This window comes from Heliangelus exortis, chromosome 26 (assembly GCF_036169615.1).
Source record: "Heliangelus exortis chromosome 26, bHelExo1.hap1, whole genome shotgun sequence".
Lineage (NCBI taxonomy): Eukaryota > Metazoa > Chordata > Aves > Apodiformes > Trochilidae > Heliangelus > Heliangelus exortis.
The window spans coordinates 3,915,538-3,929,060 of record NC_092447.1 but is presented as its reverse complement, the minus strand read 5'-3'; the positions used below and the strand labels follow the sequence as shown (position 1 = coordinate 3,929,060).

The following is a 13,523-nucleotide window of genomic DNA, read 5'->3' as shown; positions in this document are numbered from 1 at the left end:
CAGGAGCTGCTAAAAGCCACAGCTTGTAATTTCATTGCACCTTCTCCACTCAATAAATGGGTTTCAGGCAGAGCATCTCTCCCATCCAACCCAAAAAGGACCTGAAGGGTGAGTTGATTGCATCGATCGCCTGCATCTTCCCGGCAGGGAAAGCGGCCCCGTCCCTGCCTGCTCCCCTCCAAAGCACTGCACTTACTTATTACAAGAATATCACCAGTGACTCCAGGGCCAGGGAGAGGGGTGCCATGGGGAATTCATTGCTCACCGAGTGCTGGGAACATTAAGAGAGAAGGCAGAGCAAAGGGGGGGTGAGGAGGGGAGGGGGGGATGGCTGAGCGCAGCCTTTTCCCCATCACAGCCCATCAGCCCTGCCTGGAGTTTTGACAGCACTGTGGGATGGTTCTCCCAGGGTTGTTAACCCTTAGGAGAATGGCACACCAGCTGGGACAGACTGCCTGCCAGCCCATGCTCAGCTCTGCCACCCACTCCCTTCCACCCCACACCTGCAGCCTTCTCTTCCTCCCCAAGCAGGAAATAACTTCTCCATCCTACCCAGAGCCTTACAGCCAGCTGGGACAATGCTCAGGCATCCAGCCCCTGAGCTGAACCATCTCCTTTGCTGCTCCCAAGGCTCTCTGGGGTACCCACTCCCATCCCTGAAGCCCTGCCCTGAGCCTAACTCAGGGTGAGAAGCAACACCAGACCCTAAACAACACCCAGACTCACCCTGGCACACTCAGCTCTGCCCCAGCCGAAACCAACCACACAAAAAATTCTGGGGCTGAGGCCAAATTCAGCATCAAACCCCAAAAGAGGAGCAAAAGGCTGAGCACAAGGTCTGTGCCCAGCTGCCCTTTCAACCCCAGGGACAGCAGTGTGTCTGGGAGGTGAGGAGGGAAGGTGGTGACCTCTCCATCAGTGCCAGTCTCTGGGGGCAGCAAGGACAGGAAGGGCTGGCAGCTTCCCTTCAGCCCCAGGACTGGGGGGATCCTAGCTCTGGTTTTACTGTCTGACCCTGAAGAAATCACCTCCTGCCACAGCATCCTGCTCCTTCAACCTGTTCCTTCAACTGAGCAGCCTCCACCTCTCCCTGCCAGGACCTGAGCCTTGCCTTGCTGTAGTGTCTTCGAAGGAGAAGGCTATCAGCTCAAAACAGCTGAGACCTTTAGCTCAAATCCATTAATCCTCTTTATTAAACCCGGGTCACCTCTGAGTCCTGGCAAATTAACCAGCATCTCCCCACTGCAAGTGCATCAAGAGGAAACACGCTGTACAGTGCCTGTAATTTTCATGGACCAGGGCTCGGGGGTCAGAGGGCTTCCCAGGCTCCATTCTCTGCCTTTGTCAATTTAGAAAGGAACATCAGCTCTTGGATAAATTAGGAGAGAGGCAGAGCTGGGGCTTGGGGAAGTCACAGGGTGCTCTGCTGGCTGCAGCCCTGACAGAGGATGGTGAGAACCCTGAGCATCGAGTCCCCCAAGGTGCAAAAATAGGGTTGGGGACATCCTTTGAGCACACCCTTCAAAGAGCTGGGCACCAGGGTACAGCTCTTGGCATCCTCCAAGGCTACCTTGGCCATGTGCCTTCTTGCTGCTTCTACTCAATGGCACATCCCTGGTGCCAGCCCAGCTGGGGAGCAAGAGAAAGACTGGGAAGGGCTCAGCTCCAGCTCAGAAGTGGGTGGAAAATTGTTCCCTTGTTGCCTGAAATTTCACCATTTGAAACATCTCCCTCCCTTCCTGCTCTGTCCTGTTGGAGCCACTCTACTCTGAATACTCACCAAGCCAGCACCAAAGTGAGAGTGGTTCTATTTCTGAAGAGCCAAGGACATTTAGCTGGGTTGGGGAAGACCTGGGGCCAAATCCCTTAGAAACACAAATTATACACCCACTAGCAGAGCTCTGAAAGGAAAAAAACAACCAGCCCAGCCTGGCCCAGGGATGAGGGACTCTGGGTGGGCTGAGGGATGAGCTGGGACTAAAGGTCACAGCACTCCCCTCCTGGGATGGGTCTCCTCCTGCTCCCAGAAATAGCATCCTCAAGACAAGGAAACCTCCCAGAGACAAGAAAAAAAAGTGCTCACACACCCTGAGTATGAAGAAACAGAAAGTTTTCAAGGTAGGGAAAAAAATACAAAGGGAAAGTTTTTCCAAGAGGCTCTGCAGGACCTATAAGCATCATATCTACTCCCTCCAAGACAACCCCACACCACAGCACTTCCCAGTACATTCTCCAGATACCACAGGGCTATAAATCCACTGCCTTGGGCTGAAGCTGCCCTGGTTCTATACCAACTAAAGCCAATAGAGGCTTAGCTGGGCTATCATGATCTAAACACCAGGATGCTTGCCCTTAAACTACTCCAACAGCACTGGGGGTTTCTGAGTTCCAGGTAAGATTAACACACTGCATCTGAAGTCTCCCAGCCATCAGCTTGTCTCACAGTTTTAGGCTTTTATTAAAAACATCATTCCTTGCTGTATTTAATCACTGCAAGGTCATTTCAGTGACAGCTGCCAGCATCCTAGCAGAGGAACCAGAGGAGCAGAGCCCTGTCCCGCTGACCAGATAAGAGGAGGAGATGCTGGGTTTCATTTCCTTGTTTTCCATCGTGAGGTGCCCACCTTGGTGTGCAGATTAAGGTGTGGGTGGGCCAATGTCAGCCCCCCACGGGTTGAGATGGGAAACTGCTGCTGGCTCTGCTCATCAGGAACCCCGAGGAGAGAAATTGCATAGTTCTCCCCGCAGCCCTCTGCCCACCTCGAACCAATTTCTGCTCCTTTTAATTCAATTCAGCTCCTCCTGACCTTGGCTGGCTGGAGTTGCAGAGTTTCTCTCAACAGATAGCACCAATTACAGAGGTGTGAAAATGGAAGGCTTTCAATTCGGAGAACAAACCTGAGAAACTGGGACTTTATTGAACCAAGAAACAGGGGGTGGGGAAGGGGGAGCAGAGGGGGACATGGGCTTGGAAATATTGGCTGCTTAGATGCAGGCAGGAGGGCTGGGACAAGGTGGCTTTGCTGACTGCTTGGGCAGAGAGAGCAACACATGGACAGCCCTTATAAAAACTGCCTCAGCACACCCTGGGCTGATCAGAGAATCCCCAGACAAAAGCAGGGGATGTGCAATTCCTGGGAAGGAGGCAGAGATCAGCAACTCCCCTGGCTGAGCTCACTGAAGCTCTCTGCCCAACTTTCCCCCAAGCTTAAAAGAGTTGGAGCTGAAGCAAGAAGTCCTGGATGCCTGGGAGAGAAAACACTGCCCTGCAAAAGGGGTTCCTCTCAATGCCACCAAGTCCCCCATCAGCTCTGGATACCTGCAGGTATTTCATGGGCCTGAAGGATGCAGAAGAGCCCCCCCAAGACCTGAAAGCTCCCCTCTCCAATTCTGCCTCCACCATCTGTTCCGACCACCTCAATGCCCGTGTACCAGCCAAGCTCAGAGTCTCATTTGGATCCTGATGTGACCCTTCCCCAGTGAAGAAAAACTCACACTGCAAAGCTCCCACTTCCAGGCCAGCACACAAAGAGCCAAGAGGTCCTCCCCACCTGAATTTTGGGCTGGCTGGCACATCTGAGCAGGCTCAGCATCCTCTTTCAGGATTCTCTTTCCTCCCAGGCCTCAGACCCGAGGAGAGGGGCACAAAAACGAAGCAGGAGCTCATTTTGGCCTCTCTCTCCAGAACTGCCACAAGTCTGGAGGACTCTCAGCAGCTCAGAGGCTTTTAAAGGCAGTGCACAGCATCTCCTGTAGCTCCAGCCAAGCTGCAACCGCGGCTCCCCCCCAACTCCTGCCCATAAATCCTCCATCCTGGTAAACAGTGGAATTACAGCTGCCCGCCATTGCTTAGCTGTTCCTGACACTAATTGCTCTGCTGAGTGTGTCCGACTGGCAACACCTTATTAAAAGTGAAATATATTATAGTGTCCACTTATTGCTGCTTTATAAAGATGAAGCATCCAAAGGATGCCGAAGGGCTGGGAAAGGCATCGACCGGAGGCATCGGGAGCCACACCTGAGGCAGACACAGGGCAGGCATGGACAGGACAAAGCCTGCTCGCCTGGGAGTTGGGAAAAGAGTTTCCATTTGGAGCCCAAGGCTTGAGGAAAGAGCACGAGGACTTCTTTCCTGCTCACCTCCTGGTTTCACCTCCAAAATCAGCGGGTTCTTGCTAATCGTGATTTTGCCTCCAGGCATCATCATCTGAAGCCCTGGTATGGATTCTCCCGGGTATCAGTCACCCCAGCACAGGGATTTTAGGACTTAATCTCATGGATTTTTCTCTGAGGAGGATGCTGCAACTCCCCGTTTCACAAGGGAAAATGAGCAGAAGCCTCCACTTCAGATTTGGAGCTGGAGAAAGGACACATCTCTTAACACGTGTCCCTGCACATGCTTCAGGCAAGTCACTTTCCCTCTTTACTCCTCAGCTTCCCTGCCTGCAAAAAACCAGGGAAAATGAAATTTCTCTTCTCCATGGAGTGTTTTCAGACCTACTGGTAGTTTATTTCCACAGTGTTTTCAGACCTACTGGAAATAAAGCACCAACACAAGAGTGAGACCCCATCCTACTGAGCTCCAGTAACGAAGTATTTCAATCCAGTCCCTCAGGCCTCGCCTCACCAGGTGATTTTGGGGAGAATTTTTTGGTTTTCTTTTGAATTGCTAAGCTATTTCTGGTTGGGAACATGACAGGCAGCAGAAGACAGGAGGAAGGCGGACACGGAGGATGCCACCAAAGGCTCTGCTGCAGCTTGTGGTGCTCACAGTGTGCAGGGAAGGCACAGAAAACCACCCACATGGGGACCAAAAAAAAAAAAAAAAGCAGCTTCTGGAGAATCATTTGCAATAAAAAGGAGATATTCCTGGTGTACATCACAAAAGCCAATCCATCAGCATCCCTCCTGTACCCCAGAGACTAGAGATGATCTTATTTATCACTTTCTGGTCATTTCCCATGCTGCAGACACAACAGACCCTCCTTCCCTGAGGACCACGGGGCACAGCCACACAGCCCATGTCAGGCTTTGATTCCTGGAGGAAATGGCCCATCCTCAGCAAAAGATTTGAAATAAGCAGCCTCTTTGGTTCAACAAGCTCAAATCCAAGCAGGATCAATACCTTCTCACTCCTGAGGTACCAGCAGGTAATTGGGTATCACGCAGTGATGAGCAACCTAGTTTGCTCAGAAGCTGCAAACTTTAATCTTTGTCCATTCCTGGTACGTAGAATGGAGAGGGAGGAACAGATCAAAGCAGAACAGATCAAATTCAGCTGCATTTGGACCCAGACAGCAGAAAAAAGGGCTCATTCTTAAGCAAAACGGCTCAGGTTTCCAACATCTTGAGAGGCCTCGAGTACAAGACAAGCCAGAGCAGATCCCACCTCTCCAGCACAACCACTGCAACCCCAAAACCCCAGGTTTTAGGTTGCTCCTGATTCCCCAGCTTTGCACCAGAGCTCCCTCCAACTTCAAACCACTGCTGGACCACCTCCAACTTCAAACCAGTGCTGGACCACCTCCACCTCTGCAAATGCCTATGTCAATTTTTTTTTCAGCTCATAGACCTCCTCCCCTTCATTCCCAAGCCCAGGGCACTTCAGCAAAGGGGCTCATGAGTGCCAGCACAGCTTTGTCCCTTGTCACCAGCTCTGGTGAGGACCACGAGATGCTGCTCCAGGCTGGAAAGCCCCACACCTGGCTATCCGAGGAGGCCACCCAAACCATGGAAGTGGTGAAAAAGTAGATGGATGGGCAGAGGGAGACAGAAAAAGCACCCTGGGCAGCAGAATGACCTGTGTGACAGATTTCCCTGCCCATCAACACAAACTTTGCTGAGAGGTTCTGACATCTGATTACTGCTGGTGCCTTGGCTCCCCTCAGAAGGTTGAGTTCTGGGCAGCCCTCGCCTCTCATCCTCCCCTGATGCCAGCAGAGGTGGCTTTGCCAAATGTCCTGGTGTGTCCCTGGGAGGCAGGAGATAAGGGAGAGGAGGGGACAGAGCCCCTTTGTCTTGCAGTGCCTGTTGTGGAGGGCAGATAGGAGGAGGCTGACATTTCAGTGACCAAATTAAAATGCGCCGCCGCGGAGACTAAATGTCATTAGGCTCATTAGGAGTGATGGCATCAAAACAAGCAACAGCAAAAAAATTCAAGTGGAAATTAGCCAACACCATTATAGAAAATAAATAAACAGGCAGATCCTGCAGGGAGTGTGCAGCCAATGCTGATAGGGATTGTCTGGAGACGGGATGGGGCATGGCAGGAAGCAGCCACGGTCGCTGTTGTCGCCCTGGGTTGAGTCGTGATGTGGCCCCAAATAACCCCACCTGCTTGGGATAAATCTATGGGACCTCTCCAGCCTCATGTCCAGGCAGTTTCAGGATGCTCTGCACAGGCAGGACCTTCATGCCCGTGTCCCCTGGGGCTGGTGCTGCAGGCAGCACCGTGCAGGATGTGTCCCCACCTGGGTTTTTTTAGCAGCATCCAGGTGTCTCTTGGATGCTTCCAAGTCCATTACTGGCCAACGCTAACTGCAGTTCCCTTATGCACTGTGACAGGACCAACGTGCAAGGCTTGGTGAAAGGAGCACTGGTTTGTCCTTGTAGAGGGAGGATTTTTCCTCTAATGCCTCTTGCTATGCAAACGCCATTTCCTTTGGGGTGGGAGAAGTCATCAGAAGGCCCTTGCAAAATCCTGCTTGTGACAGAGCAGATTTGAAAGCCCAGAGATCTCCTTCCCCCTCCTTCCCTTCTGTCAAAAATTATAATCGTCATTTTCCAGCTTGCTGAACAATCAAAGTGTGGCCTATATTCACTGGAGCTCCTTCCACACACCACATGCATAGCAACAAGTCCAGGAAACAAAAGGCAGAAGTAAACAGTTGGGTGAGAGGAGGTGATGGACAACAGAGCCTTCCCTTCCCAGTCTAACCAGTTCAGAGCTGCTCTGAGCCTAAAGCTCTCTTCTTCCATGCTCTGCAAGGAGCACAGGGATGAAATGTGTGGGAATGGCACCAGAAGGAAGCCCAAACCCTCCTGCTGCAGCTCTCCAAGGGCTCAGCCAGGAATGATGGAGACACATCAAGCACAGGCAACACCAACTTGTGCCCCTGGGAAGCTGGATAAAACCCCTCTGGTGCACCAGCTCTGCTCAACACAAGAGACCCCCCCACAATTTTGGTCTCCAGACAGTCTGAGCTGACCAGGTCCAATCCCACCATCCCATCCTGAGGCTTGGAGCACACGGGGAGGTTTGTTGAGCTACCCCTTCCCTGAGCTTTGCAGCCCACTTCAGTCTCCAGAGCTGTCTATCCAGCACTTTTCACTAGTGCTGAATTCACAGAAAAGTCAATCTATAAATAACTCCTCTTTTTCCCCCTTCCTTGCCTCATCTCACACGTGTTCAGAGTGCACATGACTCTGCTGCACAGCCAACAGGTCCCTCTCCCCCAGAACACCTCCTTCCACAGAGCCTGCTCACCACAATGATGCACCCAGGGGTCTCTGCAACCACCTGAGCCTTTGCTGCTCCAGGCTGATGTGTCCATGTAGGAAACCCATCCCATGGAGACAGATCCAGGACATGAGATCCATGAGAAGCACCAAAAAAAACCACCCCAGCCCCTGCTTACTCTGACAGTGCAACCACTACCTGATTCTTGAAGAGATTGCACACACAGCCCTGCCAGGAGAAGTCCATCACCTCCACACAACCCAAACCAACACCCCAAACCACTGCCCTCCACTACCCCGTGCACCTGAGCCTACACCAGGACCAGAGGAGGAGCCCACCAGCCCCCAGGTCCTGTTGCCATCAGCTGGCAAGGGTCCCCTGCCATCCCTAACTCTCTAGACCTCACAAGCCACCTTGAGTTGTCACCTTTTGAGGGTGATAATGCAGTCCCAGAGCTTCTGGGAAGCAGGCAGGAAAGTGTTCCCCCTCCTCTGAGCATTAAGTGAAGAGGAGTTCCCTGGAAAAACCCACCCACCAAGCACCAAGTGTCAAAGCCACCTCTGTATGTGCTGCTGCTGCCTTGGTAATTTTAAGTACCATGACTTCATTAGGGAAAGGGAGAGATGACTTCATTAGGGAAAGGGAGAGATGACAGGGAGGCAAGGAGGTTTGCAGCAGAGCTGTTGTTATTTTTAAAGTTTCAGCAAAAAGGAGAAGTGTGACAGCTGAGCTCATTCCCCACCCTGCATCACCGAGGGCATCTCAGGGGATGCTCAGGCCAGGAGGTGGAAAGGATGGGGAGCAGTGTCCAACTTTGCCTGACTGGGGAGGGAAAAAGGATCAGGGGGACCCTCAGAGTCACAAAAGGTGTTATAGAAAAAAAAAAAACCACAAGTTTTCCTCTATCCCTGCCTGTTGGCAACAACAGGACCCTCCTGGGTACTCTGTGCTGGGGCTCAGCTGCCTTTCCCCCTTCTCACCCAGTGACTTTAGTTCCTAACCAAGCAGAGAGCAAACTTCAGATTACATATTCGAGTGTAAAATACCCACACAGCTGTTTATGCAGCTCCAAATTTGCCATAACCAAATATTCAAGCCATTGGGGAAGATTTTCAAAGGCTCCAGTTAAGGCATCCCAGCTCCCACCAGTGCCTTTGAAACATTTCTCCTTTTTTCAGGTTTTTTTGTTTGGTTTTGTTTGATGTTTTTTGGGTTCTTTTTGTTGTTGTTTTTGGGTTTTTTTTTACTTATTTTATTTTTGCAGGGATTCACACCAGCAAAAGCTCCTCCAGCCTGCAACGAGGGAATGCACAAAGGAGACACTGTCAAAGAGAAGCTGCTGGAAAACACAAAGCAAAGTTGGCCACTTTGGGGCATCCTGGAAGGCAGCCACCAGCCCTCAAACCTGCAGCCACCAGAGCAAATTCCTCTGAAAACTTGAGCTGGGGGGGTCTGCAGGGAGCAGAAGCTGCCTCTGCCCTCACACCCCCTCCACATCTCTGTTGGAAAGAAGAGCAAGGGCTGCTCCTCCCCAGCTGAAACAAAACATCCTCCAAAAGGCCCACGCCAGCTCTGCACCTCTCCCAGGAGCCTGGGGATGGAGGAATTGACTTCCAGCAAGGAAACTACAGCTCAAGCCTTAGGCAGAGGATGGTGGAGAAGTGTTTTTGGGCTGCCAGCTGCTGCAGGCTCCCTGTCCTGCTGGGACCTCATCCCCAGCATCTCTGACTGATGGGGGATTGATGGCTGCAGCACCTTATCCACTGCCATCCCCAGTCTCCATGAAAGCACAGAAAATCCCTTTAAGTCCCTCTCACTCATATTGAAATGACACTAAAGCAGAACTAATGTGCTCCAGGTACTTATTCTCAGGCTTAGTGACAGGGCTCAGCAGCCTGTCCAGCATCCCTCACTGGGGAGAGGTGACAGCCATGTCACAGGGAAAATATAGTCCCATAGCAGGGGCTTGTGACTAGGAAAGGGGTTTTAAAGTCCTCTAATAGCTGCTTCTTAATTTTAGTCTGGATTAATAACAACCACCAAAGCTGCCCACCATACCCCATTGCCCAGGAGCAGTGACAAACAGAGTGGTCCCTCTCATCCTGAGCTGCCAGATTCCTGAGCTCTGGAAGGAGAAACAGCCATGACAAATCTTTTTTTGCCAGGGCAGCAGAGACAGCAATATATTGCTGTCATACCTTGATTTTTTGCCACCTGTAGAGCCATGAGGTGGCACCACAACTGCAGACTGACAAACCTACTCCCTTCCACCCCAAATCAGTTCTCCAGTGCATCCCCACAGCCCAGCCTGATACATCTCCAAAATAACAGCACTCAAAATGTCCAGCAGTTCAAAGCATTTGCCAATGGCTTGACAATTAAATTACCCACTGCCACCTCCTCATCCTGGAGTGCTGGGCTCATTAAAAACCTTCATGCAGCAGAGCCCATCCCAGAGAGCAACCTCTGTCCAGGAACCCGCCTCCCCCAAGGCACCAGATGACAAGAGCATTAAAGCCTTTGAAAATTATTTTGGATGGGAACTTGTCTTCCAAAGAAATAAAAAGCTGCAGAGTAAGATACTATCTCTGACCAGAGGGGTCAGGGTTTCATTATTGCATTAACCTTTTGTGTCTTTAGATCCCACAAGAGTAAATTGGTAACGAGACGCCGTGAGCCCCGGTGGGAAAACCTCATCTTCCCTAACAAAACTGAACACAGGGAGAAGTGGGAACAAGAGAAAGAGGGAAAAACTGGCAAATAAGCTATTACAGCTAATAATAACTTCGTGCTGCTATTTTCTGCCGGAGCTTTCAAGTGGTGATGTTTCCCTTCACTCTAATTACACCTAAAAGCAGGTTCCCTCCTCACAGGAACCACCCTGAGCGAAACTCCCGCAGGATTTGGGTAAAAATGGAGAGGGAAAGAGTTGACAATTCACAATCAGCCTCGGTGTATCCCAGGGGATCATCACCTGCATGAAACACATGGGATTACACTTGCAAAAAAACCCAAAAAACAAACAAACCAGCAAAACAACACTCTGGGAAGGTGCAGGCTCAGAGGGACCACTTGACTTTCCTCTGCACCAGCTGCCATCTGGGGAGACTTTGCCAACACAATTTGTGTTACAGCCCACAGCAGTGAAACCACGTCTGAAATCAGTGCTGGGCCAGGCTGGGCCAAGGAGGGAATACATCCAACCCCTGGAAAAATCAAAAGGAGAGGAGATGTGCAAATCCACTGCTCAAAGGCAAAAAGTGGCCGGTGCAGGGGCATAAAGAAAAAACACCAAGCAGTCAGCCCAGCACCCTGGAATATTTTCCTTTTCTCTGAGGCAGGCAGCAGGTCTCAGCTCAAGGGATTAAGAGTTGAGCCCAGACAGGCAAAGTCCTGGGCTGGTTTGGCTCGGGGGCCGTTCAGAGCCAAAGCAGATATTGCTGCTTAGTAGAAATAAGGAGGGAAAGCTACAACTGCTTAAGCGTGGATCCAGAAACCTCTCCCAAGTTACTGGGGGGCTTAAATGCATGGGGGCTTTTCCTTCCCTGCCACACAGGGCTGGCAGAGCTAGCCCAGGCCTTGGGCCAAGCAGCCACAAGCCCAGGAAACCACAGCAGGGCACCAGGAAACTGCAAATGCTCTGTACCAGCTCTTTGCCAGCTCCTACAGCTTAAGGACACCTTGATGACAGTCCATCAAGTGTCACACGTCATCCCATTTGACCTGGATGGTTGCCCTGCTTCCATTTCTTTGCAATATCTCACTCAAGATTAAATAAAAAAACCACCAAACCCTTTACATTCAGATGAAGATGGGCAGCTCACACAGCCACGTCATCCTTCCTGTGGCTCAGGTGCTGGACATGAGGTGCACCATTTTGGTTGGAGGCATTGCTGGACCTTCCCCAGTGGTCCCTCAACCAGCACACACACAAACCCCAGAGGACAGCACTGTCCCTCCAGGGCTAAGGAACATCACCCCTACTGCATCCCCAGGAGTGGTACCCAGCCCCACGCCGGGGGCTCTGACCCCTGGGGCTGCAGAGTGGCACTGCTGGGACATGGATGTCCCCCTGGCATGAGTCCCTGCAAGTGGTTTGAAGCCCCAGTCCCCTGGTGTTCATCCCAGCTGTGGTAAGAGCTGTTTTCCAGCCTCTGCCTTTTTGTAACCTCTGCCTTGCCAGCCTCATCCCCCTCTTCCCACACACGCCAGCCCTGCACAGCAAAGCGCTGTCACTAAACCATGGAAAGCTGCTGAAATTACAGCTGTGCCTCTTCCCTGCCCTCCTGAGCCCGACAGAATTCTCACTGCCAGTCAGGAAAAACACAGGTTTGCCTTAAGATCAGATCAAAACCTCGACACCCAGTTCCCAGCTGCTTGCACAAGGGACTGTCATCATTCCAGCTGCTAAAAGTCCACATCGTCATCCAAAAAAATGCCACAGACTTCTTCTTCCTCCTCTCCCCCCCCCCCCCCTCCAAGGATGCAGCACAGATCCCCCCTGCTGAGCATCACTGAATCCAAAGCCCAGCATCTCCCCCTGCAAGCCACGGGGATGAGGCCAACCCACATTTTGGGAGCCACCTGCTCCCTGCAGGGGACACAGCACCTTCACTGCAGCCCCACACCGTGTCCCCTGGGGGTGTCTGGATGGAGGGGTTTGGTTGCACTTTGCAAAAAAAAGGAGAGAGGAGGAGAGAAGCCCCCCCCACCCCCCTGCCCGAGTTTGCCTGGCAGCAAAGGGAGAGCCCAGGGAACAGCAAGAGAGGGAGGCACAGGAGGTGCCCAACTTTGAAGGGGAAAAAACCTCCGTGGCCCCATCATTTACAGCCAGGGGGTGCCCAAGGGGCTGCTTGCCCAGCCAGGGGGGCTGCTGTGCAAGCCTGGCAACCCCCCCAGCAGCTGCCACCAGCAGGGCTGGGGTGCATCCAGCCAGAGAGGGGGGGGTCAAGTCCACATCTCTCTGAACCCCCCCTTACTGGGAGCACTTGGCAACCCCTTGCTGCAGAGCCAACTCGCTGGGCATCAAGTCCTGGTCCCCAACACCACCACTGGGGTTTTCCCACCCTTCCAGCCGATGCCATCCCATCCCCTGGAAAAAAAAAAAAAAAACAACCCAAACCAAAACAATGTGGGTTTTTTTGGTTTTTTTTTTGCACTACCTGGGATGAAGAGCAGGGCAGTGGTGGCGGTGAAGACGATCCAGCAGGCAGGATGGAACATCTTGGAGCTGCGGGAAGAGACCGGCGGCTGCTTTGCTTGCTGCTGCTGCTGCTGCCGCCGCTGCTCTCTCCTCTGCGTTGAATTCTGAGCAGGTTTAAATCCAATGTTTGCAGAGGAGGGGGGGGGAGACTGAGTTAGCGAGCTAGAGAGAGAGAGAGAGACAGGAGCGAGGCAGTCGGTGGCTCTGATTTTCCCTTGCACACCCAACTAACAGCAGGAGCACCCGGCTCGGAGCGTGCACCCGGCTAAGCAGACCTCCTACCAGGCACCCATTGGTTCGAGATGCTGACTGACACCACCACTCTTGCTTTTCTGCGGCTCTCAGCCTGCAACCAGGGATTTAAATGCCAGCATCGACCCAGCACCTTCCTCCCACCCAGCACCGCTCCCCGGGATGGAGGGAGCAGCCCGGCTCATGGACCGGCCCCGTCCCACCGACTCCTCGGTGCCTGCAAAGGGGCTCAGGAATATTTTGCCTCCTGGTTCCAGCCCTTTGGATTGTTCTTGCCCCTCTGCAGGCTCTGCTGAACTCCCCCGGGAGCCACCAGCAGCTCTGCCTGCTGCAAACTGCCGAGCAACCCGAGCTGTTGAGCATGAATGGGTTTTATTTTATTTTATTGCACAAAATTGCTCAAACCAAGAAGCAATCTTCACTCTGCATCCCTGGATCTTTCGCTTCCAAACCCCAGACAGGATGCTGAGCCCAGGGTACCCACTCCTGCAGCCCCTTTTCCCTATACAGTCCCATTCCCTCCGAGGCCAAAAAGTGTTTCCTCAGGCTAACACAATCCTTTCCTTCCAGCCTGCCACATTTTCACATTTTCCCCACACATCCACACTT

The 13,523-nt window shown here is 52.3% G+C and overlaps 1 protein-coding gene across 1 annotated transcript in view; it reads right to left on the bottom strand.

Annotated features, from left to right (window-relative positions):
* Positions 1–12,964, bottom strand: part of OPCML (opioid binding protein/cell adhesion molecule like) — a 259,361-nt gene extending 246,397 nt beyond the window's left edge. The window contains exon 1 of the mRNA XM_071769045.1: positions 12,622–12,964. Within this exon, the coding sequence (XP_071625146.1) occupies positions 12,622–12,682 (61 nt within the window). The 5' untranslated portion in view covers positions 12,683–12,964. The remainder of the gene's footprint in view (positions 1–12,621) is intronic.
* Between the last annotated feature and the right edge of the window lie 559 nt (positions 12,965–13,523).